The 27,762-nt window shown below is 38.7% G+C and overlaps 2 protein-coding genes across 6 annotated transcripts in view; one reads left to right on the top strand and one right to left on the bottom strand.

Annotated features, from left to right (window-relative positions):
• The window catches only part of THAP6 (THAP domain containing 6), a 26,536-nt gene extending 13,703 nt beyond the window's left edge, over positions 1-12,833 (bottom strand). For 2 of the 4 annotated variants that reach the window (XM_055588803.1, XM_055588806.1), the window contains exons 1-3: positions 12,702-12,833; positions 11,700-11,802; positions 470-677 (exon numbers count right to left, since the gene is read on the bottom strand). In XM_055588803.1, the coding sequence (XP_055444778.1) occupies positions 470-677; positions 11,700-11,779 (288 nt within the window). In that variant the 5' untranslated portion in view covers positions 11,780-11,802; positions 12,702-12,833. Of the gene's footprint in view, positions 1-469; positions 678-11,699; positions 11,803-12,246; positions 12,614-12,701 lie in introns of those variants that run through there. The other 2 variants (XM_055588805.1, XM_055588804.1) reach the window with 2 other exon arrangements.
• On the top strand, positions 12,578-27,762 carry RCHY1 (ring finger and CHY zinc finger domain containing 1). 2 transcript variants are annotated; one of them, XM_055588801.1, is made up of 9 exons: positions 12,578-13,026; positions 14,545-14,664; positions 14,899-15,014; positions 21,361-21,439; positions 23,361-23,405; positions 23,515-23,573; positions 23,665-23,691; positions 24,626-24,746; positions 25,809-27,014. In XM_055588801.1, exons 1-9 carry the CDS (start codon positions 12,937-12,939, stop codon positions 26,025-26,027), a joined length of 876 nt encoding a protein of 291 aa, XP_055444776.1. In that variant the 5' UTR covers positions 12,578-12,936; the 3' UTR covers positions 26,028-27,014. The 2 variants fall into 2 exon arrangements, with proteins under 2 accessions (XP_055444776.1, XP_055444777.1); XM_055588802.1 differs by lacking the exon at positions 25,809-27,014 and adding an exon at positions 27,104-27,762 and having other exon boundaries at positions 12,690-13,026.

Raw genomic sequence — 27,762 nt, 5'->3', positions numbered from 1 at the left:
TTTATCTTCTTGTTTTTGACCTCTTCTTTCCTTCTCATCTTTTGGTTTTCTACCTTCCAGTTCTACTCAGGCTTTAAGTGTGAATGTATGTGGCTCTCAAAGTATACTTTGTGTCTGTTGCGGCTCTGCTCTTGACTTTTGCTCCAGTGTGAGGCACACTGCCAGCTTGGAACTTCAGTTCAACTCTAACATTCCTCCAATTTTTAGACCCAAATCTTGAGCTATACTAACTCAAGTTTGCTTCACCAAACCTTAGTAAGGTACAGATATTAACATTTCTGAGGGGCTACTGGTAAAACACTCTTACTATTCTTTAGAAAAGCTTACACAGTTTACAAATCTAAAAAAACTTAAAGAATGGTTTTCAAATCAATAAGCAAATAGTAAAAAATGGTAGCAAGTGTGTGAAGGTTCTTAAATAGTCCATAAAAAGTGAGTAATGATGGTAAGCAGCATCTGATAAACAAACCTGTGAGTGAGATACGGAATCAAAAATAGAAGGTACGACTCCAGGTTTCAGTTTAATATTTGGAGTACTTCTGTCAAAATCTGTCTTCTTAAAGTGTCTTGAACACAACACATCTCCTTTTTTAGGCTCCCAAATGCCTGCAGCATTCACATCAAGTCTTTTCATTGCTAATACCCATTTTCTTTTGATGTTTTCATCTGTAGGGAATCTAGAAAAAAAATACATAAAGTATTGATGTTTAATTTAACACATATACTTGAATTAAAAGGCTGTGCCTAAATTGACTCTTTAACTGGTTTGTTATTACTCTTGAAACTGGAATATTTAGGAAACCACTGTGATTTATGGTTTTATAACTTTCAGTTTTAATACTCAGATTTTTGTACCAAACATGCTGCAGGAAAATAGCCCTCATTTAATTCTTTCTCATATTATAAAGAAGAAAAGCTTCCAAAGACATTTAATACCTTAGAGTAAAATTCACAACTGAAGGTTTTTCTTCATCTATAGATGATGAAGAATATCACTTGGGCCTTTTCCTATCTGATGAATTTATCCCAGATGAACAGAGACACTTGCAGTTCCAATCTTCTATCAACATCAAAAAGTTGTTTAGTACAACATTTAATACAAAACAAGGGTATAAATGCTTGGTGAATGAATGCAGAGAACACCTGTGGACTTTGGAATTTTGGAGATCAGAACCATTTTGAGATCTGGAGGTTAATAGCCATATCTTTCCAATTTTCCAAGCTGGTTCAAGTCTTTTTTGGAATAAAGTGGGGTACACATGTTCATTTTTTATTTCCTTATACTTAGCAAAGTAGCTGGGAGATCTTTCTTTGGCACATAGCACAGTGCCTGGCACAAAAGCAACAAAATAAAACTTAAGCAAATGAATAATTATTAAACTTTATTGCTCCTTCTTTCCTATGCTGTCAGAAGAATGACTAAAATACTAAATTAGGACCATCTTGATTTATCTGGGGAGGCCTTACAAATAGCTTTGAAAAGAAGAGAAGCGAAAAGCAAAGGAGAAAAGGAAAGATATAAGCATCTGAATGCAGAGTTCCAAAGAATAGCAAGGAAAGATAAGAAAGCCTTCCTCAGCAATCAATGCAAAGAAATAGAGGAAAACAACAGAATGGGAAAGGCTAGAGATCTCTTCAAGAAAATTAGAGATACCAAGGGAACATTTCATGCAAAGATGGGCTTGATAAAGAACAGAAATGGTATGGACCTAACAGAAGCAGAAGATATTAAGAAGAGGTGGCAAGAACACACAGAACTGTACAAAAAAGATCTTCATGACCAAGATAATCACAATGGTGTGATCACTGACCTAGAGCCAGACATCCTGGAATGTGAAGTCAAGTGGGCCTTAGAAAGCATCACTACGAACAAAGCTAGTGGAGGTGATGGAATTCCACTTGAGCTATTTCAAATCCTGAAAGATGATGCTGTGAAAGTGCTGCACTCAATATGCCAGCAAATTTGGAAAACTCAGCAGTGGCCACAGGACTGGAAAAGGTCCATTTTCATTCCAATCCCAAAGAAAGGCAATGCCAAAGAATGCTCAAACTACTGCACAATTGCACTCATCTCACATGCTAGTAAAGTAATGCTCAAAATTCTCCAAGCCAGGCTTCAGCAATACATGAACCATGAACTTCCAGATGTTCAAGCTGGTTTTAGAAAAGGCAGAGGAGGGGGCAGTCCTAAGATGGTGGAGGAATAGGATGGGGAGACCACTTTCTCCCCCACAAATTCATCAAAAGAACATTTAAACGCCGAGTAAATTCCACAAAACAACTTCTGAATCCTGGCAGAGGACATCAGGCACCCAGAAAAGCAGCCCATTGTCTTTGAAAGGAGGTAGGAAAAATATAAAAGACAAAAAAAAGAGACAAAAGAGGTAGGGATGGAGCTCCATCCTGGGAAGGGAGTCTTAAAAAGAGAGAAGTTTCCAAACACCAGGAAACACTCTCACTGCCGAGTCTGTGGCTTGCCTTGGAAGCACAGAGGGCAACATAATAGGGAGGAAAAATAAGTAAATAATTAAAACCCACAGATTACGAGCCCAACGGTAACTCCCCCAGTGGAGAAGCAGCCCAGACGCCTGCACCCGCCACTACCAAGCGGGGGCTGGGCAGGGAGGCGTGGGCTGCATTGCTTAGAGTAAGGAGCGGGTCTGAATGCCCTGAGGGTAATCAGAGCGAACTAATTTGGGCTAGCAAACCAGACTGGGATAGCTACCATGTGAAAAGCCCTAAGACACCGCCAGGCCTGCGCACAGAACAAAACAGAACTAGCCGGCTGCAGACCATCCGCCTCCGGTGACAGGCAGCCAGAGCCAGAAGGGGGCAATCGCAGCCCCAGAGAGACATTATCTACCAAACTGCAAGCAGGCTTCTTTGCTAACTAAGATTTCTTGGGGTTCTGGACAGTCATCATCCGCCTGAGAAGGTGCGCCGGTTGTACACCAAGAAAACCGAGCAGCAGGGATGGGAGAGGCGATAAGTTGCAGTGACCGCGCTCGCCAAAGACCTCATCACCCGAGCTGCTCGGAGCTGGGAAGGCACAAAATGCAGGCCCAACTGAGTCTGTGCCTCTGAGGACTACCCGAGTACCTGAACCCGAGAGGCTTAGACCTGGGAGGTGCATGCAGCCCAGGGCCAGCCTCGGACGGTTCCGGGTGGAGAAACCTAGAGCCTGAGCTGTGTGGGCAGGGAGGGTGCACACTCTGTGAGCGGGGGCAGGCCCAGTGTGGCTGAGACACTGTGAGCACATGCCAGTGTTATTTGTTTGCAGTGTCCCTCCCCACAGCGTGACTGAACAAGTGAGCCTAAAAAAAGTGTCCACCACCGCCCTCCTTGTATCAGGACGGAAATCAGACACTGAAGAGACCAGCAAACAGAAGAAGCTAAAACCGAGGGAACTGCCTTGGAAGTGACAGTGCAATAGATTAAAATCCTGTAGTTAGTACTGACTACATAGGAAGGGGCCTATAGATCTTGAGAAATATAAGCCGGACCAAGGAACTATCCGAAAATGAACTGACCCCACACTGCCCACACCACCAGTAAAGTCCTAGATATATTTTTTTACTATTTTTACTATCATTCTTATCTCTTTTAACTTAAAAAAATTTTTAAGTCCTCTATTACTCCCTTAATTTTAATTTTTATAACCCACTATTAGTTTAAAAAAAAAGAATTTTTATATATATATATATATATATATATATATGAAGCAAACTTCATATATATATTTTTAATAATTTTTGTTTTGGACTTTTATTTTTTTTTCTTCTTCTTTTCTTTAATATTGTATTTTTGAAAATCCAACCTCTACTCTAGAATTTTAATCTTTGCTTTTCAGTATTTGTTATCAATTTTGTACCTTTAAGAACCCAATCTTCAGTACCCATTTTTACTTGGGAGCGAGATTACTGGCTTGACTGCTCTCTCCCCCTTTGGACTCTCCACCAGGTCGCCTCTGTCTCTTCCCTCCCCCTTCTCTTTTCTTCCCAACTCTCAGAATCTCTGTGTGTTCCAGAAGGTGGAGAACATTTAAGGAACTGATCACTGGCTGGATCTGTCTCTCTCCTTTTCATTCCCCCCTTTTATCCTCCTGGCCACCTCTGTCTCCTTCCTCCCTCTTCTTTTCTCTGTATAACTCCATGAATATCTCTGAGTGGTCCAGACTGTGGAGCACACATAAGGAAGTGATTACTGGCTAGCTTGCTCTCTTCTCTTTTGATTCCACCTCATCTCATTCGGGTCACCTCTAACTCCCTCCTCCTTCTCCATGTAACTCTGTGAACCTCTCTGGGTATCCCTCACTGTGGAGAAACTTTTCATCTTTAACCTAGATGTTTTACCAACAGTGCTGTATAGAAGAAGAAGTCCTGAGCCTACTGTAAAAATAAGACTAAAAACCAGAAGCAGGAGGCTTAAGTCCAAATCCTGAGAACATAGCGAACGCCTGACTCCAGGGAACATTAATCGATAGGAGCTCATCAAACGCCTCCATACCTACACTGAAACCAAGCACCACCCAAGGGCCAACAAGTTCCAGAGCAAGACATACCACACAAATTCTCCAGCAACACAGGAACACAGCCCTGAGCTTCAATATACAGGCTGCCCAAAATTACTCCAAAACCACTGACATCTCATAACTTGTTACTAGACACTTCATTGCACTCCAGAGAGAATTCCAACTCCACCCACCAGAACACTGACACAAACTTCCCTAACCAAGAAACCTTGACAAGCCACCGGTACAACCTCACCCACAGCAAGGAAACTCCATAATAAACAGAACTCTACAAACTGCCAGAATACAGAAAGGCCACCCCAAACTCAGCAATATAAACAAGATGAAGAGACAGAGGAATACCCAGCAGGTAAAGGAACAGGATAAATGCCCACCAAACCAAACAAAAGAGGAAGAGATAGGGAATCTACCTGATAAAGAATTCTGAATAATGATAGTGAAAATGATCCAAAATCTTGAAATAAAAATGGAATCACAGATAAATAGCCTGGAGACAAGGATTGAGAAAATGCAAGAAAGGTTTAACAAGGACCTAGAAGAAATAAAAAAGAGTCAATATATAATGAATAATGCAATAAATGAGATCAAAAACACTCTGGAGGCAACAAATAGTAGAATAACGGAGGCGGAAGATAGGATTAGTGAAGTAGAAGATAGAATGGTAGAAATAAATGAATCAGAGAGGAAAAAAGAAAAATGAATTAAAAGAAATGAGGACAATCTCAGAGACCTCCAGGACAATATTAAATGCTCCAACATTCGAATCATAGGAGTCCCAGAAGAAGACAAGAAGAAAGACCATGAGAAAATACTTGAGGAGATAATAGTTGAAAACTTCCCTAAAATGGGGAAGGAAATAATCACCCAAGTCCAAGAAACCCAGAGAGTCCCAAACAGGATAAACCCAAGGCGAAACACCCCAAAACACATATTAATCAAATTAACAAAGATGAAACACAAAGAACAAATATTAAAAGCAGCAAGGGAAAAACAACAAATAACACACAAGGGGATTCCCATAAGGATAACAGCTGATCTTTCAATAGAAACTCTTCAGGCCAGGAGGGAATGGCAAGACATACTTAAAGTGATGAAAGAAAATAACCTACAGCCCAGATTACTGTACCCAGCAAGGATCTCATTCAAATATGAAGGAGAAACCAAAAGTTTTACAGACAAGCAAAAGCTGAGAGAATTCAGCACCACTAAACCAGCTCTCCAACAAATGCTAAAGGATATTCTCTAGACAGGAAACACAAAAACGGTGTACAAATTCGAACCCAAAACAATAAAATAAATGGCAATGAGATCATACTTATCAATAATTACCTTAAACGTAAATGGGTTGAATGCCCCAACCAAAAGACAAAGACTGGCTGAATGGATACAAAAACAAGACCCCTATATATGTTGTCTACATGAGACCCACCTCAAAACAGGGTACACATACAGACTGAAAGTGAAGGGCTGGAAAAAGATATTCCATGCAAATAAGATCAAAAGAAAGCAGGAGTAGCAATACTCATATCAGATAAAATAGACTTTAAAACAAAGGCTGTGAAAAGAGACAAAGAAGGACAGTACATAATGATCAAAGGATCAATCCAAGAAGAAGATATAACAACTATAAATATATATGCACCCAATATAGGAGCAACGCAATATGTAAGACAAATGTGAACAAGTATGAAAGGGGAAATTAACAATAACACAATAATAGTGGGAGACTTTAATACCCCACTCACACCTATGGATAGATCAACTAAACAGAAAATTAACAAGGAAACACAAACTTTAAATGATACAATAGACCAGTTAGACCTAATTGATATCTATAGGACATTTCGCCCCCAAACAATGAATTTCACCTTTTTCTCAAGCGCACACGGAACCTTTTCCAGGATAGATCACATCCTGGGCCATAAATCTAACCTTGGTAAATTCAAAAAAAATAGAAATCATTCCAAGCATCTTTTCTGACCACAATGCAGTAAGATTAGATCTCAATTACAGGAGAAAAACTATTAAAAATTCCAACATATGGAGGCTGAACAACACGCTGCTGAATAAACAACAAATCAAGAAGAAATCAAAAAAGAAATCAAAATATGCATAGAAACAAATGAAAATGAAAAACAACAACCCAAAACCTATGGGACACTGTAAAAGCAGTGCTAAGGGGAAAGTTCATAGCAATACAGGCATACCTCAAGAAACAAGAAAAAAGTCAAATAAATAACCTAACTCTACACCTAAAGCAACTAGAAAAGGAAGAAATGAAGAACCCCAGGGTTAGTAGAAGGAAAGAAATCTTAAAAATTAGGGCAGAAATAAATGCAAAAGAAACAAAGGAGACCATAGCAAAAATCAACAAAGCCAAAAGCTGGTTCTTTGAAAGGATAAATAAAATTGACAAACCATTAGCCAGACTCATCAAGAAACAAAGGGAGAAAATCAAATCAATAAAATTAGAAATGAAAATGGAGAGATCACAACAGACAACACACAAATACAAAGGATCATAAGAGACTACTATCAGCAATTATATGCCAATAAAATGGGCAACGTGGAAGAAATGGACAAATTCTTAGAAAAGTACAACTTTCCAAAACTGAACCAGGAAGAAATAGAAAATCTTAACAGACCCATCCCAAGCATTGAAATTGAAACTGTAATCAGAAATCTTCCAGCAAACAAAAGCCCAGGTCCAGACGGCTTCACAGCTGAATTTTACCAAAAATTTAGAGAAGAGCTGACACCTATCCTACTCAAACTCTTCCAGAAAATTGCAGAGGAAGGTCAACTTCCAGACTCATTCTATGAGGCCACCATCACCCTAATACCGAAACCTGACAAAGATGCCACAAAAAAAGAAAACTACAGGCCAATATCACTAATGAACATAGATGCAAAAATCCTTAACAAAATTCTAGCAATCAGAATCCAACAACACATTAAAAAGATCATACACCATGACCAAGTGGGCTTTATCCCAGGGATGCAAGGATTCTTCAATATCCGCAAATCAATCAATGTAATACACCACATTAACAAATTGAAAAATAAAAGCCATATGATTATCTCAATAGATGCAGAGAAAGCCTTTGACAAAATTCAACATCCATTTATGATAAAAAACACTCCAGAAAGCAGGAATAGAAGGAACATACCTCAACATAATAAAAGCTATATACGACAAACCCACAGCAAACATTATCCTCAATGGTGAAAAATTGAAAGCATTTCCCCTTAAGTTAGGAACAAGACAAGGGTGCCTACTTTCACCACTACTATTCAACATAGTTTTGGAAGTTTTGGCCACAGCAATCAGAGCAGAAAAAGAAATAAAAGGAATCCAGATTGGAAAAGAAGAAGTAAAACTCTCACTGCAGATGATATGATCCTCTACATAGAAAACCCTAAAGACTCCACCAGAAAATTACTAGAGCTAATCAATGAATATAGTAAAGTTGCAGGATACAAAATTCACACACAGAAATCCCTTGCATTCCTATACACTAATAATGAGAAAATAGAAAGAGAAATTAAGGAAACAGTCCCATTCACCACTGCAACGAAATGAATAAAATACTTAGGAATATATCTACCTAAAGAAACTAAAGACCTACATATAGAAAACTATAAAACACTGGTGAAAGAAATCAAAGAGGACACTAATAGATGGAGAAATATACCATGTTCATGGATCGGAAGAATCAATATAGTGAAAATGAGTATACTACCCAAAGCAATCTATAGATTCAATGCAATCCCTATCAAGCTACCAATGGTATTTTTCACAGAGCTAGAACAAATAATTTCACAATTTGTATGGAAATACAAAAAAACCTCAAACAGCCAAAGCGATCTTGAGAAAGAAGAATGGAACTGGAGGAATCAACCTACCTGACTTCAGGCTCTACTACAAAGCCACAGTCATCAGGACAGTATCATAGTGGCACAAAGACAGAAATATAGATCAATGGAACAAAATAGAAAGCCCAGAGATAAACCCACGCACCTATGGACACCTTATCTTTAACAAAGGAGGCAAGAATATACAGTGGAGAAAAGACAATCTCTTTAAAAAGTGGTGCTGGGAACTGGTCAACTGCTTGTAAAAGAATGAAACTAGAACACTTTCTAACACCATACACAAAAATAAGCTCAAAATGGATTAAAGATCTAAACGTAAGACCAGAAACTATAAAACTCCTAGAGGAGAACATAGGCAAAACACTCTTGACATAAATCACAGCAGGATCCTCTATGACCCACCTCCCAGAATACTGGAAATAAAAGCAAAAATAAACAAATGGGATCTAATTTAAATTAAAAGCTTCTGCACAACAAAAGAAACTATAAGCAAGGCGAAAAGACAGCCTTCAGAATGGGAGAAAATAATAGCAAATGAAGCAACTGACAAACAACTAATCTCAAAAATATACAAGCAACTCCTGCAGCTCAATTCCAGAAAAATAAACGACCCAATCAAAAAATGGGCCAAAGAACTAAACAGACATTTCTCCAAAGAAGACATACAGATGGCTAACAAACACATGAAAAGATGCTCAACATCACTCATTATCAGAGAAATGCAAATCAAAACCACAATGAGGTACCATTTCACGCCAGTCAGAATGGCTGCGATCCAAAAGTCTACAAGCAATAAATGCTGGAGAGGATGTGGAGAAAAGGGAACCCTTTTACACCGTTGGTGGGAATGCAAACTAGTACAGCCACTATAGAGAACAGTGTGGAGATTCCTTAAAAAACTGGAAATAGAACTGCCATACGACCCAGCAATCCCACTGCTGGGCATACACACCAAGGAAACCAGAACTGAAAGAGACACGTGTACCCCAATGTTCATTGCAGCACTGTTTATAATGGCCAGGACATGGAAGCAACCTAGATGTCCATCAGCAGATGAATGGATAAGAAAGCAGTGGTACATATACACAATGGGGTATTACTCAGCCATTAAAAAGAATACATTTGAGTCAGTTCTAATGAGGTGGATGAAACGAGCCTATTATACAGAGTGAAGTAAGCCAGAAAGAAAAACACCAATACAGTATACTAACGCATATATATGGAATTTAGATAGATGGTAATGATAACCCTGTATGCATGACAGCAAAAGAGCCACAGATGTATAGCATAGTCTTTTGGACTCTGTGGGAGAGGGTGAGGGTGGGATGATTTGGGCAAATGGCATTGAAACATGTATAAAAGAAACGAATCGCCAGTCCAGGTTCGATGCAGGATACAGCATGCTTGGGGCTGGTGCACTGGGATGACCCAGAGGGATGGTATGGGGAGGGAGGTGGGAGGGGGGTTCAGGATTGGGAACACATTTACACCCGTGGTGGATTCATGTTGATGTATGGCAAAACCAATACAATATTGTAAAGTAACTAGCCTCTAATTAAAATAAATACATTTAAATTAAAAAAAAAGAAAAAAAAGAAATAAAATGTATATATGCAAAAAAAAAGAAAAGGCAGAGGAACCAGAGATCAAATTGCCAACATCTGCTGGATCATGGAAAAAGCAAGGGAGTTCAGAAAAACATCTATTTCTGCTTTACTGATTATGCCAAAGCCTTTGACTGTGTGGATCACAATAAACTGTGGAAGATTCTGAAAGAGATGGGAATACCAGAGCACCTGACCTGGCTCTTGAGAAACCTATATGCAGGTCAGGAAGCAACAGTTAGAACTGGACACAGAACAACAGACTGGTTCCAAATAGGAAAAGGAGCACGTCAAGGCTATATGTTGTCACCCTGCTTATTTAACTTATATGCAGAGTACATTATGAGAAACGCTGGGCTGGAAGAAGCACAAGCTGGAATCAAGACTGCCAGGAGAAATATCAATAACCTCAGATATGCAGATGACACCACCCTTATGGCAGAAAGCGAAGAGGAACTAAAAAGCCTCTTGATGAAAGATGAAAGAGGAGAGTGAAAAAGTTGGCTTAAAGCTCAACATTCAGAAAATGAAGATCATGGCATCTGGTCCCATCACTTCATGGGAAATAGATGGGGAAACAGTGTCAGACTTTATTTTTTTGGGCTCCAAAATCACTGCAGATGGTGATTGCAGCCATTAAATTAAAAGATGCTTACTTCTTGGAAGGAAAGTTATGACCAACCTAGATAGCATATTCAAAAGCAGAGACATTACTTTGCCAACAAAGGTCCGTCTAGTCAAGGCTATGGTTTTTCCAGTGGTCATGTAAGGATGTGAAAGTTGGACTGTGAAGAAAGCTGAGCGCCTAAGAATCGATGCTTCTGAACTGTGATGTTGGAGAAGACTCTTGAGAGTCCCTTGGACTTCAAGGAGATCCAACCAGTCCATTCTAAAGGAGATCAGTCCTGGGTGTTCATTGGAAGGACTGATGCTAAAGCTGAAACTCCAATACTTTGGCCACCTCATGTGAAGAGTTGACTCATTGGAAAAGACTCTGATGCTGGGAGGGATTGGTGGCAAGGAGGAGAAGGGGACTACAGAGGATGAGATGGCTGGATGGCATCACTGACTCGATGGACATGAATTTGAGTAAACTCCGGGAGGTGGGGGAGGCCTGGTGTGCTGCGGTTCATGGGGTCGCAAAGAGTCGGACATGACTGAGCGACTGAACTGAACTGAAGTGATTTATTTGCAGTACAGCTAAACTTGGTCTGAAGTTGTAGTAATTTATACCTTTTTCTCTGTAACATAAGCTTGATCTATTTTTAAACATCAACATAAACATAATCCTGATTTATTTCTAAAGGACAGAATATATTTGAGCAGAGATCCTTGATTTGGATTGTAAACTACATGTAAACAACACAATTTCTTTGAAGGTATGTTAAAATGCAAAATAGTAATATTAGCAAAAAGGTTTGATGATATTTTTGTTAATCTGTGATACCTTTGCAGGTATCTTAAGCTTCTGAACTAATTATAAAAATGTAAAATTATTATTGTCACTTCAAATTCAATTAAAAAGGTTATTAAAAAAGGAGTTGAGAACTAAAGTTCAAAATCAAAGATCTAGGGGGTATAGCTCAGGGGTAAAGCAACTGGCTGCAAAATTGAAGATTTAAGTAGACCTGTCTTTTGCTTCTTTTAACAGTCAAAAAGTACTTGGCTTAACTACAGCAGACTCTTACACGTGAAATGTCAGTCCTTTTAACTTGGAATTTGGTAAACAGCGAGAGGCACATCCAACGGCCGAGCAACATTTCACCATGGTTTCAGCAACTCACACGAGAACTGAAAGAAAATTAAGGGGGCAAGCGTCAGTAACTTCAAAGCTAAGGGGTACATATTTACCTTTCCCAGTACGTTCCACGTAACATTACATGAGGTTAGAAAGCCAAAGGCAAATGTTTTCTTTCAAAACCCGCAGCTCTGCTCATAAAATTTTCTAGGGGTTTGACTCTTTAACAAGGCAGATCATATTCAGCTAGGCCTTATGTCAGTTTCAGGGGCGGGGTACATTTCTTTCCCACTGCTTCTTACAGGCATGTGTTCCCTCTGTCACCAGATCCTGGCACACTGATGTCTCCTAGAATGCTCATTCTGAGCTCGCAGCTCAAGCGTTTCTTCCTCAGGGAAACCTTTCTTGACACCCGATTAAGTCCGATTCCCTCTAGTACTAGCTCTCTTGGAACACACACTTCCCCTTCCTAGCACTTCTCCAAGCTGTAAACCTACATTTATTTCAGGGTGTCTGTGGACTTTCTCCTTCACCAGTCTGAGTTCCCAGAATCGTTTTTGGTCACTTTCCTTACCATGGCGTAGCTGGTGACTGGCACATAGTAAATGTTAATACACTACTGAAGGAATGAAGAGGAAGTAATGAAGAAAGGGACAAAAAGGCATTCGGGTCGCTGACGAGCGCCTGGCTACTCGGCCGTGGCCGCGCGCGCGCTAAGATTCGCTCCCAGCCGGGAGGCCAGGCAAGAGCTCCGCCCCTTTCTCGAGGCTACGGCAGCTCCCGGGAGAGGGAGGGGTCGCCCTGTCACAGGTGTCGCTGCGGCCGGAGAGCGGCCCTTCCAGGGGCCACCGGACGTCTCCGCGCCGCTGCGGTCCTCCTCGCCCCGAACCGCGCCCAGGCTGTGGGCGGGTAGCGATGGGGGGAAAAGGGGAGACAACCTAAGAATTATTACCGTTAGCGGTGAAGGAAGCGACTAACGACGACAACGGAGACTGCGCCTCCTTTCGCTTCCGCCCCGTGGTCCCGGGCGCCGGAAATCCGGCTGCCCCGGGTCACGTGCCCTGCTGCCATCTTGGCTCCGGAGGCTGCTGCAGCTTGGACGGGGTCAGCTAGAGCGGCGCTGCTTCTCTGAGCGTAGCTTTTGGCCTCCGGGAAGGGGTCGTGGAGTTTGAGGGGAGGTGGAGGCGATGGCTTTCTCGGCGCTGGAAGATGGCGCCCGCGGGCAAGCCCAAAGGCGGCGGGGCTGCGAGCATTATGACAGGGGATGTCTCCTGAAGGTGACGATTTCACTGGGTTCTTAAGAGCTTCCGCCGGGCTGGGGATGGAGTGGCCCGGGAGGTGAAGCTTGGGCTTAAGTTTGTTGTAGGGCTAAGCTATTGTCAGGATAACTTTACCTGTGACTTGCTTCTTGCCGTAAAGAGCGTGTTTTGTCAAGGCGAGCACGGCCCCATCTTTGTGTTGTAGTTTGCAAGCAAAGTTGTTGCTTGGCAAAAACCTGGCCTTGCCTATCGGGGTTCATTTATTTAGTCTTTTGGTGCTGGAAGTAGACAGAGGTAGCCCCGGGCCTGTGCTGGCTTTTCCCAGGATCACTTTCAGGTGTGTGATGAAATAATAGAAGGCGGGTAAGCGAGTGGAGATTCGGAATACACTTAAATCTCAAATAAGTTTTATAGCTTGCCAGCTTCATTTTAGCGTGAGTAGGCGTAAGTCTGCCAGGCAGAAAACGTAAGCGGAAGGAATGAACTATGTTATAGTAGTCATGACATAGGAAGTCTTCAGGAATGAGTGGATCTTAAAGTTCACAGTGTACTGGAAAGTATAATATAAGGTTAGCTTACTGGCCTAGAGACTTTTTGAGGTACTAGTTAGGGTAAAGCTAAGTTGCTGTAACAAAAAGACCCAGTAGTAATGTGAGTTAAAGAATAAAAAGTTTATTTCTCCTCACCTCACAATTCAAGGTGAATGAATGATCTAGTTTGGTAATGAGGCTGTTTCACATGACCGCTCTTTGGACAAATTTTCTCTATTGTGTTGTTAACCATGTTTTAGGGCATATAGTCATCAACTGGGTTGCTGCCCAGGTTTCATCTGGTGGAAAGGGAGAAGGGAGCATGGGGGAAGAGGCATGCCTAGCTTCTTAATAAACAGGCCCAGGAGAGGCACTGATTTTATTCTGTGCGTATTCTGGTGCTAAGAACTTAAAGTCATTTGACCAGAAGTAAGAGCAAGGAAACAGTAGTGTAGTTGGGCAATCATGTGTCCAGGAAGGAGAGAGTCGGCTTTCTTGCCTTGGACAACTGGCAGTCTTTGCCAATCTTGAAAACAAGGACTGTCTTTTACGTTTATTGTGTCCTCCAAACTTTAAGACACAGAGTTGATGTGTGGTAAACGTAAGTGGACTAAAATATAATCATTATAGTATTTAATGCTTCAGTGTTAAAGTTGGTAAAGGAATTTATCTGAAATGTCTTAAATAGAAATTACCTGTCTGCTACTTAATGCTGAGAATGAGTTTAGGGTATTGTGGGATTAACTTTTCAGTTTAGGGACAGCCATCTTTCATAATTCTTGTTTTGAACTGCAGGGTTGTGTTCAACTTGATAGAGACCCAGATGTTGATAGGAAAACAGTGAAATGTTATGTGTAGTTATCAGTTTACCAAATGATCCATTGGTTGTAATCTTTGACCTTGTTCTAGGAGGAGGAGAAGGAAAGAAATTTCTTTTTGCATTATTTCAAACTTGCCTTGTCTTGCTTCTTATACCTTTTTTTTTTCCCCCTCACCTGGGGATTAGGCACCTTGCTGTGACAAGCTTTATACTTGCCGATTGTGTCATGATAACAATGAAGATCATCAGCTAGATCGCTTTAAAGTAAAGGAAGTGCAGTGCATAAACTGTGAAAGAATTCAGCGTGTAAGATTTTATTACATATTTCTATTTTTTTTTTAAACTTGTACTAAGGTGGTTTTGAAAATTTAATCAAGAGTATTGCAATAGCTCTTAAAGTATGCAGTGTCTTGGGTTTAAATGTAGGAAAACATGTAAAGATAAAACCGCATGTACTTTAAGAAAAAATCTGGACATTTAAATTAGTAATTCAAAATGTTTTGGTAAATTGTATATTTTTAGTTACTTTTTGTTTTTTAGGCACAACAGACTTGTGAGGAATGTAGCACATTGTTTGGAGAATATTATTGCAGTGTATGCCATCTGTTTGACAAAGACAAGAAACAGTATCATTGTGAACACTGTGGAATTTGTAGGTACTGTATGTAAAAATGTTCTTTTTAAATTATTTCTAATATATCTTAGCAATAATAGTTTTTAAAATCACCTTATTGGAATATAATTATGTCAGGGAATGGCTACTACCCACAGTAGTATTCTTGCCTGAAGAATTCCATGGACAGAGGACCTTCAGAATTTACATCTTATGGGATGCATCAATTTTAAATGTTCAGTTCAGTAACTTTTGACAAATACATCTACTATGTTACCATCATCACAAATCAAGGTTAAAAAAAATTTCCATTACCCTAAAAGTTTCTTCATGCCTTCATCATTTAACTAGCCCATCAACAATTGTGTGGCTATTTAAATTTTAAATTTGGGGTAGAAATTATGCTTTTATATGAAGTGGCTTGCAGGAAGCTAAGGTAGAAAATTAGGGTAGATTTTTCCTTTTTGAAAGTTAGTTTAAAAAATTATCAAAAGTTTTGATAAAATCAGTATAGGCTTAAGAATTGGATGATACAGGAAAGTAGAAAGAATGAAAATAAAATAGTCTTCGGTCCAGCCTGCACTGACAAGCTATTGTTGACATGTTGGTATATAGGAATTTTTTTCTTTCTAAAAATCCTAAAGTGTTCTGTCCAGAAGCATATATAACACAAATGTATGTTTTAAAGTATACTAATACATCAAACCACTGTTTTTAAGAATTAGAATGTTACCAGTGTTGGAGCTCCAAGTGTCCTATGTCAGTCCTTTTCCTTGTTTCTGTTGGAGAATTTTAAATCACTTTCCATTTCTATGTAGTGTTTTGTTTTTTGGCTGTGCCATGTGAGATCTTGGCTCCTTGACCAGGGATTGAACCCGTGCCCCTTGTGTTGGAAGCCTGGAGTCTTAACCACTGCATCACCAGGGAGGTCCCTAAAGGTGTTTTTAAGGAAGGATAACAAATATACCAAAAGATGTGACAATCATAAGCAAACCCCCTTTTCTAGTTTTTATGTCTAGAAATTTGACTTGGGTCTTTTTTTAATTTTTTACATCTGTATTAACTCTTTGAACATGTGAAATGTAGTAATAATAATTTGGTTTCATGTTCTTCTCTGCTAATTCTAATCTCTGTGTCAGTTTGGATTGATTTTGATTGTTCAATTATTTTTTTAGTTGGTTTTCCTGCCTTTGGGTGACTGGTCATTGTTGGATACCAGACATTGTGATTTTTACCTTATTGGGAACTTTTCATATTCCTGCAGATCTTCTTGAGCTTTATTTTGGGATACAGTTAAGTTACTTTGAACAGTTTGGTACTTCTGGGACTTGCTTTTATAACTTGTTAGATTAATCTGGAGGTGTGCTTATTCCAGGAGTAATTATTCCTCACCACTGAGGCAGTACCTTCCTGAGTACTCAGCCCAGTACCCCATGAATTCTAAGGTTTTCCCGTCCGGCCAAAGGGAGCAAACACTGATACCGTATCTGACTGCTGAACACTGTTCCTTCTAGTTCTCTTGAATGGTTCTCTCTCTGGCCTTGGGGGGTTTCTTCACATGCATGAGCTGATGTGTATCCTGCTAAATACTTGAGGGGCTCCCCTGTGCAGCTCTGTCCTCTCTGATACTCTGTCCTGTGAGCTGCAACAATTTTGAGTTCCTTGGACTCTCAGCTCATCTTTTCGATCAGCAAATCTTTCTGGCTCTGCTTTTGTTCCTCCAACTTGTCCTACTGCCTGAAAGTGCTCTAGGCAATAAACTAGGGCAGTTTTAGGGCTCACTTAATTTGTTTCCTGTATCTCGCAGGTCACTGTCTTTCATTGCTTGATGTTCAGTGAAACTTGTTTCATATGTTTTGTTTGGGTTCTGTGGTAGTAGTTTTAGGTAAGAGGGTAGATCCAGTCTCTTGTCTATTATTCTGTCTTGGGCAGTAGTGGAAGTCTTCCGCAGGGTTTTACCTGTGGAATTGGACAGACTGATTGTAAATTTCATCTGAAAAAGAAAATATACAGAGCTGAGCAGATTTTGAAAAGGAAGAACAACAAGGGGATTGCCTTTCCACATAACCAAAACATGACAAAGTGAGAGTAATTTAAATGGTATATTCTTTGTATGCTGCTGCTAAGTCGCTTCAGTCATATCTGACTCTGTGCGACCCCAGAGACGGTAGCCCACCAGGCTCCCCTGTCCCTGGGATTCTCTAGCCAAGAACACTGGAGTGTGTTGCCATTTCCTTCTACAATGCATGAAAGTGAAAAGTGAAAGTGAAGTCGTTCAGTCGTATCCGACTCTTAGCGACCCCATGGACTGCAGCCCACCAGGCTCCTCCGTCCATGGTTTTCCAGGCAAGAGTACTGGAGTGGGGTGCCATCGTCTTCTCCGTATTCTTTGTATAGGAATAGAGAAATAAATAAAGGGAAAAATTGTGTGTGTGTGCGTGCATGTGTGTATGTGTGCGTGTGCGCACACACACATTCACATATTTAACGTGCAAATTTATAGCAAAAATGGCATTTCAGATCAGGAGAACAGGTACTAAGATAACTGATAATCCATTCGGGAAACAAAAAATTGATTGCTAAAATTCTAGGTATTCATTAGAATATGGTTTTAGCGTGTTGTAACAGAAATGCTAAATAACAGGTGGCTCAAAATAGACATTTATGTTTCTCAGGGAAAAGTCTGAACCATGTATTGAAACAGAAGCCCAGGTTTCTCTTATTTTTGCCCTGCTATCTATAAGATACTTCCTTGTCTACACAATTTAAAAGAACTACTATTCTTGTCAGTGGAAAGGGAGAAATAGGTGAAGGGAAGGTACACCCTTTTCTCCAAGGGGCACAAAACAGAATTTTCATTTGTCTCTTCTGTTCACACTCAGGGAAGTTGGGAAGTAGTTTTTATTCAGTACAGCCCTGTGCCCAGCTAATATTGTGCAGGAAGAGGATAAGAGAACGTTGGGGACAACTAGCAGTCTCACCTTTACATAGTCTCACATAGTGGATTTCAAATGGATGAAAGAAAAGTATAATCATATCATATCAAATCAAATCATAAGCCATAGTATTAGAAGTATATAGGAGAGTATGTATGTGACCAATGGGTTTCAAAAGTTTTTTCAAAATAAGAGGCATATCCTGAAGAAACCAAAATTGAAAAAGATATATGTATCCCATTGTTCATTGCAGCACCATTTACAATAGCTAGAACATGGAAGCAACCTAGATGTTCATCGACAGATGCATGGATAAGGAAGTTGTGATACATATGCACAATGGAATATTACTCAGCCATAAAAGGAACGCATTTGAGTCCTAATGAGGTGGATGAACCTAGAACCTATTACACAGAGTGAAGTGAGTCAGAAAGAGATAAATACCATATTCTAATGCATATATATAGAATCTAGAAAAATGGTAATGAACAATTTATTTACAGGGCAACAGTGGAGAAACAGACAGAGAGAGTAGACTTATGGACATGGGGAAAGGGGAGGAGAGGGTGAGATGTATGGAAAGAATAACATGAAAACTTAATTACCATATGTAAAATAGATAGCCAATGGGAATTTGCTATATGGCAAAGGAAACTCATATAGGGGCTCTGTATCAACCTAGAGTGGTGGGATGGGGAAGGAAATGGGATGGAGGTTCAAAAGGGAAGGGACATATGTATACCTATGGCTGATTCATGTTGAGGTTTGACAGAAAGCAGCAAAATTCTATAAAGCAATTATCCTTCAAAAAAATAAATAAAAAGATTAATAATAAAAAAGAGGCAGATGCATAAGCCATATATTGAAATATCATGTCTTTTTATTACCTAGGAATTGAATGTATGATAAAAGATATAAAAAATATAGTTGACATACCAAAAAGTAATTTAATATATTCAACTGAAAAAGATTAATATCCAGGATGTATAAAAGTGTTGCTCTCAGTTGTGTCTGACTCTCTGTGACTCCATGGACTGTAGCCCACCAGGTTCCTGTGTCCATGGGATTCTCCAGGCAAGAATACTGGAGTGGGTTGCCATGCCCTCCTCTAGGGGATTTTCCTGACCCAGGGATCAAACCCAGGTCTCCTGCATGGATTCTTTACCATCTGAGCCACCAGGGAAGCCAGGATATAGAAAGAACTCCTTTAATTAGGTTCCTCAAAACACTAAAAATAGAAGTACCATATGATACGTGTGTAGTTCCATTCTTGGGGTGCTGTGTGTGTGTGTGCACTTGCGTGCTCAGTCTTGTTCGACTCTTTGCAGCCCCATGGACTCTAGCCTGTCAGGCTCCTCTGTCCATGGGATTTTCCAGGCAGGATGGGTTGCCATTTCCTTCTCCAGGGGATCTTCCTGACCCAGGGATTGAACCCGAGTCTCTTGTGTCTCCTGCATTGGCAGGCAGATTCTTTACTCCTGCACCACCTGGGGTGCCCCCACTCTTGCGTACATATCCAAAAAAAGTGAAAACACTAATTCAAAAAGGTACATTTGCTCAAGAGTTTATAATAGCATCATTTACAGTAGCCAGTATATGGAAGCGACACAAGTGTTCACCAACAGATAAATAAAGAAGATGTGTACACACACATACTGTCTTCTCTCTCACACACACTCTGGAATGTTGCTCAGCATAGTAAAGAATGAAATTCTGCCATTTGCAGTATTGTGGGTGGACCTAAAGAGTATTAGTGAAGGAAGTCACAGAGTCAAATGCTGTATATTATCACTTATATGTGGAATCTTTAAAAAAAAAAAAGTAAATAGATATAACAAAACAGAAACAGACTTAGTTATAGAAAACAAACTAGTGGATACTAGTGGAGAGAGAAGCAGAGAGGGCAAGATATAGAGGTAAGGGAAGCTACAAGAATAGATTGTGCTTCCCAGGTGGTGGTGGTGCTGGTGCTGGTGCTGGTGCTGCTGCTGCTGCTGCTAAGTCGCTTCAGTCGTGTCCGACTCTGTGCGACCCCATAGACGGCAGCCCACCAGGCTCCCCCGTCCCTGGGATTCTCCAGGCAAGAACACTGGAGTGGGTTGCCATTTCCTTCTCCAGTGCATGAAAGTAAAAAGTGAAAGTGAGTTGCTCAGTTGTGTCCGACTCTTCTCGACCCCATGGACTGCAGCCTACCAGGCTCCTCTCCATGGATTTTCCAGGCAAGAGTACTGGAGTGGGGTGCCACTGCCTTCTCCCCAGGTGGTGCTAAGTGGTAAATAATCCGCTTGCCAGTGCAGGAGATGTGAGAGACGAGAGACGTGGGTTCGATCCCTGGGTTGAGACAATCCTCGGAGTAGGAAATGGCAACTCTCTCCAGTATTTTTGCCTGGAAAATCCCTTGGGCAGAGGAGCCTGGTGGGCTATAGTCCATGGGGTCACACAGAATCGGACAGGACTGACTATAGTGAAGTTGCCATAAGGAAGCACAGTGTGCTTCCCAGGTGGTGCAGCACAGGGAAACAGCCATTTTGCAGTAATTTTAAATGGAGTATAATGTATAAAAATATGAAATCACTATGCCACATACTTGAAACTGATATTGTAAATCAAGTATATATTTGAGTTAAAGAGCTTCTTTAAAATTATAAAAGACAAATGCCCTATTAAGAAAAATGAACTGAGCACGTGAACAGACAATCCACAAGAGAAATCCAGATGGCTCATAAAGAGTAAAATATACTCTGTGTATCATCATTTGAGAAATTCAAATTAAAAGTGATGTTTTTATTTGTCATATAGGTAACCAGTATTGGCTAGGGCGTGGGGAACATGGTGCTGTTACACATTGGGGGTAGTGTAAACTAGTACTGTCTTTGGAGGTCAGTTTGGCAGTATCAGAACTGATGATGCACCGCCCTGTGACCCTACAGTTTCACTTCTAGGAATTTTGTGAAAAATTATCAATATGTAGTTGACTGATGTCTGTAAGAGTTATTTATTGTATCATTGCATTAGCTAAAGATAGTAAGTTTTATCAATAAAAGAATATTAAAAAATTAAGATATATCCATATTATCTAATATTATGTAACTTTGAAGAAGAATAAAGTGGTTCTATATGTTCTTACATAGAATAGTCTTCAAGGAATACTGTTAAGTGAAGAAGAAGTTGCAAAGCAGGATAGATAGAATCCATTTGTGTAAAAAATAAAACTCAAAGCGTGTGTATCTGTATGTGTGTGTGTATGCAGTTTTATAGAAGAAAAAAATACTCAGATAGATACCATTCTGTTTGTAGGGCTTGCATTTGGGGAGTGATGTTGGGGAGGTAGGGATTCACCTCATATTCTTCAGTGTGGTTTGAACTTTGTTTATAGTGAATCTGAACTTATATATAATGAGTAAATATGTAATAAAAACATACATAATCTTTTGTTTTCACATTATTTTTTAGGATTGGTCCAAAGGAAGATTTTTTCCACTGTTTGAAATGTAACTTATGCCTTGCAGTGAATCTCCAAGGGAAGCACAAGGTATGTACTTCAGTTTGTATGATTTAAAAAGTATTATTTTTGAAAACAGCTAAAATCCTAATTTGTTTAAAAGCATGGTAACTTTCAGATGTTACTGAGTATAGTCATGTTGCTTTTTATTTTTAAGCAGTATTAAGTAAATGTTTTAAAGTATACACCTTAGAATATCTGATCTACAGTTCCCTTTTCTTCTCTATAGGGTGTAAGAACACTTAACATCAGTTATTAGTATAACGTAGACAGCCTCTAAATTAGCCTGTGGATTCTTATCATTGGAACTGCTTTTGAGAATAGCTTTTAAATGTATGGTACAAGAGAAATAGAGAGCAGTGTAACCTTTTGTTAATATAGCATTCCTAGATAATTCAGTACTCCTTTTCAATAAAAATATTTTTAACTTGGATGTAGAAATTTTATATCATGGTCTTAGGCCTTTTAAAAATTATTTTCCATTATTTAGGAGAAAATCTAATAAGCTATATAGTACTGATTCTATCCAAGAATTGAGAGAATGGAGAATCTGATGAGGGTGTTTTTAAAAGATACTAGATAATGAAAAAGTGGAAGTTAGTCACGCAGTTGTGTCCTACTCTTTGCATTCCCATGGACTGTTAGCCTGCCCAGCTCTGTCTGTGGGATTTCCCAGGCAAGAATACTGGAGTGGGTTGCCATTTCCTTCTCCAGGGGATCTTTCGACCCAGGAATCGAATCTTGGTCTCCTGCATTACAGACACATTCTTTACCAACTGAGCCACGAGGGAAGCCCTACTAGATAATAGCTAGCCTAAAATACTGAGGTAGTAAGAGAAACTGAGGTGAAGAATGAAAACAGAGACTATAGTGACAAGTATAAAGGAGAGAGAATGGGGGCTGAATGAAGATGACTCCTAAGGATTTTAGTCCTGGCTTTAAGTACTTTATTAATAGATTGTAGGAGATGATATAAGATTGAATTTGGTTTTACAGACTTGAGTTTAGGCTGACTAACTATGCTGTGTTGCCTTTAGATATGCTATGTTGTCTTTAGAAAACTATATACTCAGTTTCTCTTGTGGTATTTTGTTTTGTTTCTCGGTTATTTTTTATTGTCTGTATTAGTAAGTGGTGGTATCATCTACTCAGGTGTTTGCTAAAAAACCTGGGTATCATTTGTGGCTTGATGCTTTCTCTTACCTCTTCACACCTAATCAGACCTTGTCTTGTCAAGTTAAGAACTCAGGCTCAGTGGGCAGCCTGTTGGAGCACACATATATTTCCATTTCTTGATAGCATGTAATTTGGGGAGTTATTTAGCTTCTCTAGATCTCAAAGGGACTTCCCAGGTTTTGCAGTGGTAAAGAACCCACCTGCCAGTGCTGGAGATGTGGGTTCAATCCCTGGGTCAGGAAGATCCCTTGGAGAAGGAAATGGCAACCTACTCCAGTATTCTTGCCTGGAAAATTTTATAGACAAGGAGCCTGGCGGGCCACAGTCCATGGGGTCACAAAGCCTTGGACATGACCGAGCACACTTGAATGCATGCACAGGCCTCAAATACCTCATCTGGAAAATGGGATAAATAATTGTGTTTCAGTGTTGTGGGAATTAATTGAGATAATACAGGTAATGAACTTGACTTATGGCATGTAGTAAAATCTCTTTAATATGAACTATTACTATTTCTTTATCTGTAAAATGAAGATAATTTGAATAATTAAGATGTATTAGACAATTTCATTGTTTCAGGTAATGTGCAAAGCCTGAAATAGTTGTGAGAGTTAACTGTTTAGTTCTTGTCTGACATATAAGAAACATACTAATGTTCATTATTACATTTAGTAAGTTGGTATTGTTTCCTTTGTTAGTTTTTATTATTAATGCTGTGGTTATATAATTAACATCTAGTTAAGCTTTTGGTAATTTTAATTTTGCTTTTAAACAGTGTATTGAAAATGTTTCCCGGCAGAATTGTCCAATATGTTTGGAGGTGAGCTTAAAATATTTTTTGCTTTGGAAATATCCCCTTTTGAATTTAAAATACTCAGGATTTATATTGTATTCATGTAATTAACCACCAACTTTATTTGCTTTCACAGGACATTCACACATCTCGTATTGCTGCTCAAGTCTTGCCATGTGGACATCTTTTACATAGGTAAAGTAACTTTGTTTTTTTCCCTCAAAAATGTTTGGAAATGGTGGAGATACTTTTTGCTTTATTAAAATAATGTTATATTTTCTTTCAGAACGTGTTATGAAGACATGTTGAAAGAGTGAGTGTTTGATGGGATTATAAAAAGTTGTTACTGTAAGATGTCTGTTTTTGTTTCTTTTCTTTTTTTTTGCAGGCGAGTGGGGAAGGAAATGGGCAAACCTCCCAGTTACTTATATCATATTTGGATATGGTGGATATTTCCTTTGAGATGGGTAGGGTAGATGAGTACTGTTAAATTGGGCAAAGCATGTTGGGAGAGAAACACTGAACTTTGCCTTTGTCCTCATGTTTCTGTTATGCCATACCTCATTTGCAATTTGAGACTGATACCTTTCATTCTCTGGCTAGTAATTGGGGAGCTTGGTCTCTGCCTGAGACAGTCATAGCATTGTAAAAAATAAACATGCTGAGACATGTTGCTCAAAATTATTAGCTGTTTATTAGCCCACTATGATGAGCTGCAAAAAAATCCAAAACTCATACTAAGATTTATCTAATGCTAATTTTGTTGTGAGGAAAGGATGCTAAAGTGAGATGCAGATAGTTAGAAAAGGGGAAATTGTGTAAATGTATTTTGGTCCTGCAAACTGATGAGCAGAAATTTTAAGAGCCAGATAAAAGGGAACATTTTCAGAATTTTTAGAAAGAAAATAACATGATCTGAATAATTTTTAAGGAATACAATCTCTTCTTTGCTTGAATATATTAAGAAATCGAGGCGGTTTAGCTAAAAAGCAGTTTAATTGGTTTTTAAAATATATTGCATATATTCTACAAAGAATACTAAGAAATTCCTCTCCATTTTATAGAACTGAGGAAAAAGAAGTAGGTTTAAAAAATACCCTATGATACAAGATTTAATTGAAAAGGTTTGTGAGATGGTCTTGAAGTATAGAATAATGCTTGTTTTAGATGGTTTTTGTACCAGTTAGCCTGAGTTGATGCACTCTCCATTTAATACTTGGAAAATAACTCTTCTATATCTCTCCTAGAGGCTACAGATGTCCATTGTGTATGCGCTCTGCTTTAGATATGAGTAGGTCCTGGAGACAACGGGATGATGAGGTAGCACAGACTCCTATGCCCTCAGAATATCAGAACATGACTGTGGATGTGAGTAGAATCAATGCCTAAAAAGACTTTTCAGGTTCCTTGTTGATGTTCATGTGTATTTTTGCCCTTTTGCTCAAATCTGTCTAAAAAGTACTATTTCAGCATAGATGTCACTGTGATGATTAATGGGAGGAACCAAATAATCTTTAAATTTTAGTTATTCTGAACTCAGAGGAAAAAAGAAAATCTAAGAATATCTTTGTGCAATACTTGCCAACACTAGATGGCAGGCAAAAACTTGATTCTAAATTATTTACTTATTACTTAACAGAGTGAATTGATAATAACTGAGTAGAGGTGCATTATTGGTCTGCTATTTTATTTTGATTATGTTTTAATTATTTTAAATTTTATTTAAGGCAAACATGTTTACTTTTTTTTTGAAGATTGCTTTTTTGGTTTTTAATGTTTGCTTTTTATTCAAGACTTCTTAATTTGGTCTTAGCCTGCAGTCTAAAAAGTATTTCTGGCCTTTAGTCTTGTGGAGAACGATCATCTTTTCTCCGTTAATTGAGACGTGCTGCTGTCTAGTCTCAGCATAGCGTATTCATTTACAGAGTAGAATTGAAAAGTAGATAGCTTTCTGGTGCTTTAATGATTTTTGGACATAAAAATTTTCAAAAATCTTCAGTTCAGATATTTCTACATAAAAAGATAAAAACCCCTTAACAAAGCCAAAAAAAAATCACTTTCTGTGTAATTTACACTGGAGCATTTCATAATTTGTGTGGATAATTGTTAGGTCGATGAAGGATCATTTTTGTAATACTGATAGTTGTGTTATGTTTTACTAGAGGCTATAGCATGCTATATTCTGTTTAGATCATTGTTTAACAGCCTTATTGGGATATAATTCACATACTGTACAACTCATCCATTGAAAATGGACTGACAGTTCAGTGCTTTTTAGTGTATTCTTGGAGATATAACCACCATCAATTTTAAACTATTTTCTCCACGCCAAAAGGAAACTCTGTAACCATTAGCAGTCATTCTTTAATCCTCTAAATCTAGGCAGTGAGTACCTTCTCCATTTAGATCATATTCTTAATTAATTTTCAGGAGGACTTCCCTGGCGATCCAGTGGTTAAGACTTTGCCTTCCGGTGCATGGGGTCACGAAGAGTCAGACACGACTGAGCGACTTCACTTTCACTTTTCCTTTCATGCATTGGAGAAGGAAATGGCAACCCACTCCAGTACTCTCGCCTGGAAAATCCCATGGATGGAGGAGCCTGGTGGGCTGCCGTCTATGGGGTCTCACAGAATTGGACACGACTGAAGCGACTTAGCAGCAGTAGCAGCAACAGCAAGGGGTGCAGGTTCAGTCCCTGGTTGAGGAACTAAGATCCCATATGCCTCATGGCCAGAAAACCAAAACATAAACAATATTGTAACAGATTCAATAAAGGCTTTAAAAATGGTCCAAAGAAAAATCTTTAAAGGAAAAAAAAAAAGTTACTTTCAAAATTATAATTTAGAGAAAATTTGGATGTTTTCTACTTATTATGGTGTGGCTTTTCTAAAGTTAATACTTTCCTCACATAGTAATGTATTGATTTATTTTCATGTTAACACCCTTTTTTATTTCTCAAGATCTCAGTATGAGAAGAGACTAATTCCTAAGTGGCATCTTACTGTCATTTTAGGGTTGAACCAAAAGCTTTTCTTTGTTCAACTTTAGAAAGTACTCTTTTGAACTTTAATTCATTCTTGAGGCATCTAAGTCCAGGAACTTAATATATTAACAAGCAAAAATATTATAAATATGTAAAAAATTGTTGACTAATATAATTTTCTATGTGTCAGTGAAAAATAATGAAATTGTGTGTTGTTTTGAATTATAAGTGTTGATTTGATTATTCCTGTGTTAACTTTTGTACTAGTACTATTTATGCTATTTGGGAACTTTTAAAATAAGACTTCTTAGTGCAAATCCACATTTTCATTTTCTAAATTTAGAGCTACCTTAATAGCCTCTTAGAACTTCCAGTGAACAAATAAAAGGTATTCTATTTATGGAAATATTTAGACTTACATATATATGTTTTCACATCTTCAGTATGGTTTTTTAAAATGATTTTTTGATGTGGACCAGTTTTAAGGTCTTTATTGAGTTGGTTACAGCATTGCTTCTGTTTTATGTTTTGGTTTTATTTGGCTGTGAGGCATGTGGGATCTTAGTTCCTTGACCAGGGATCTAACCTGCACCCCCTGCATCGGAAGGCAAAATCCTAACCACTGGACTGCCAGGAAGATACCTCTTAAGTATGATTTTTGAGGAATTATTTTGAACAGACAGTACCACTTTCTATCAATAAGGTTTAATTTACTTAATTTGAATTCATCTCTTTTCAGATTCTCTGCAATGATTGCAATGGAAGATCTACAGTTCAGTTCCATATATTAGGCATGAAGTGTAGTATTTGTGAATCCTACAATACCGCTCAGGCTGGAAAATACAGAATTTCAATAGATCAGCAATGAACAGCCTATATTGCACTGGAAAAATCAGGATTTTCTGATAGAAAAAGGCTATCTTTTTGTCATGATGCGTCACAATCTATACATTAGAGTGACATGTTTTGTATTAGTGTCACAGCATAAAAACATTATAAGACTTAAGGATTCAGGGTCTCTTTATAGAATTATCATAGCTCTACATTGAACGAAAGGCACCATGCTTATGTTTTGATTGGAAATTTCTTTGGTGTCAGTTGTTTGGAAGTCAATGATGTTTGCCACTGAAATTCACATCCATAGACTTCTTATACTTCCTTGAACTTTGTTTTAAGTGACACTATGCATACAGAATTAGTTTCGAGTTCTTGATAGAACTGTACTTAATTCTCAGTATTATCCTTGACTCTTTAAGGGCTGTGCTGTAATGAGGATATGTTCTATCTTACTGTTAAAATCTAATTACATATACTTGAGAATTTTTAAGACAGTCCTTAGGATCCTGTAATTGTGAATTTTGATGTAATACCTGCTAATAAAAATATATTGAAACAGTA

This window comes from Bubalus kerabau, chromosome 7 (assembly GCF_029407905.1).
Source record: "Bubalus kerabau isolate K-KA32 ecotype Philippines breed swamp buffalo chromosome 7, PCC_UOA_SB_1v2, whole genome shotgun sequence".
Taxonomy (NCBI): domain Eukaryota; kingdom Metazoa; phylum Chordata; class Mammalia; order Artiodactyla; family Bovidae; genus Bubalus; species Bubalus kerabau.
The sequence above is the reverse complement of the archived record's forward strand: the minus strand, read 5'-3'. Positions and strand labels throughout refer to the sequence as shown.

Coding starts and splice junctions, on each gene's coding strand:
- RCHY1 (XM_055588801.1), top strand. CDS start 12,937: ATGGCTTTCTCGGCGCTGGAAGATGGCGCCCGCGGGCAAGCCCAAAGG. Junction 13,027..14,544: donor ACAGGGGATGTCTCCTGAAG/GTGACGATTTCA, acceptor CCTGGGGATTAG/GCACCTTGCTGTGACAAGCT. Junction 23,574..23,664: donor TGTGGACATCTTTTACATAG/GTAAAGTAACTT, acceptor ATTTTCTTTCAG/AACGTGTTATGAAGACATGT.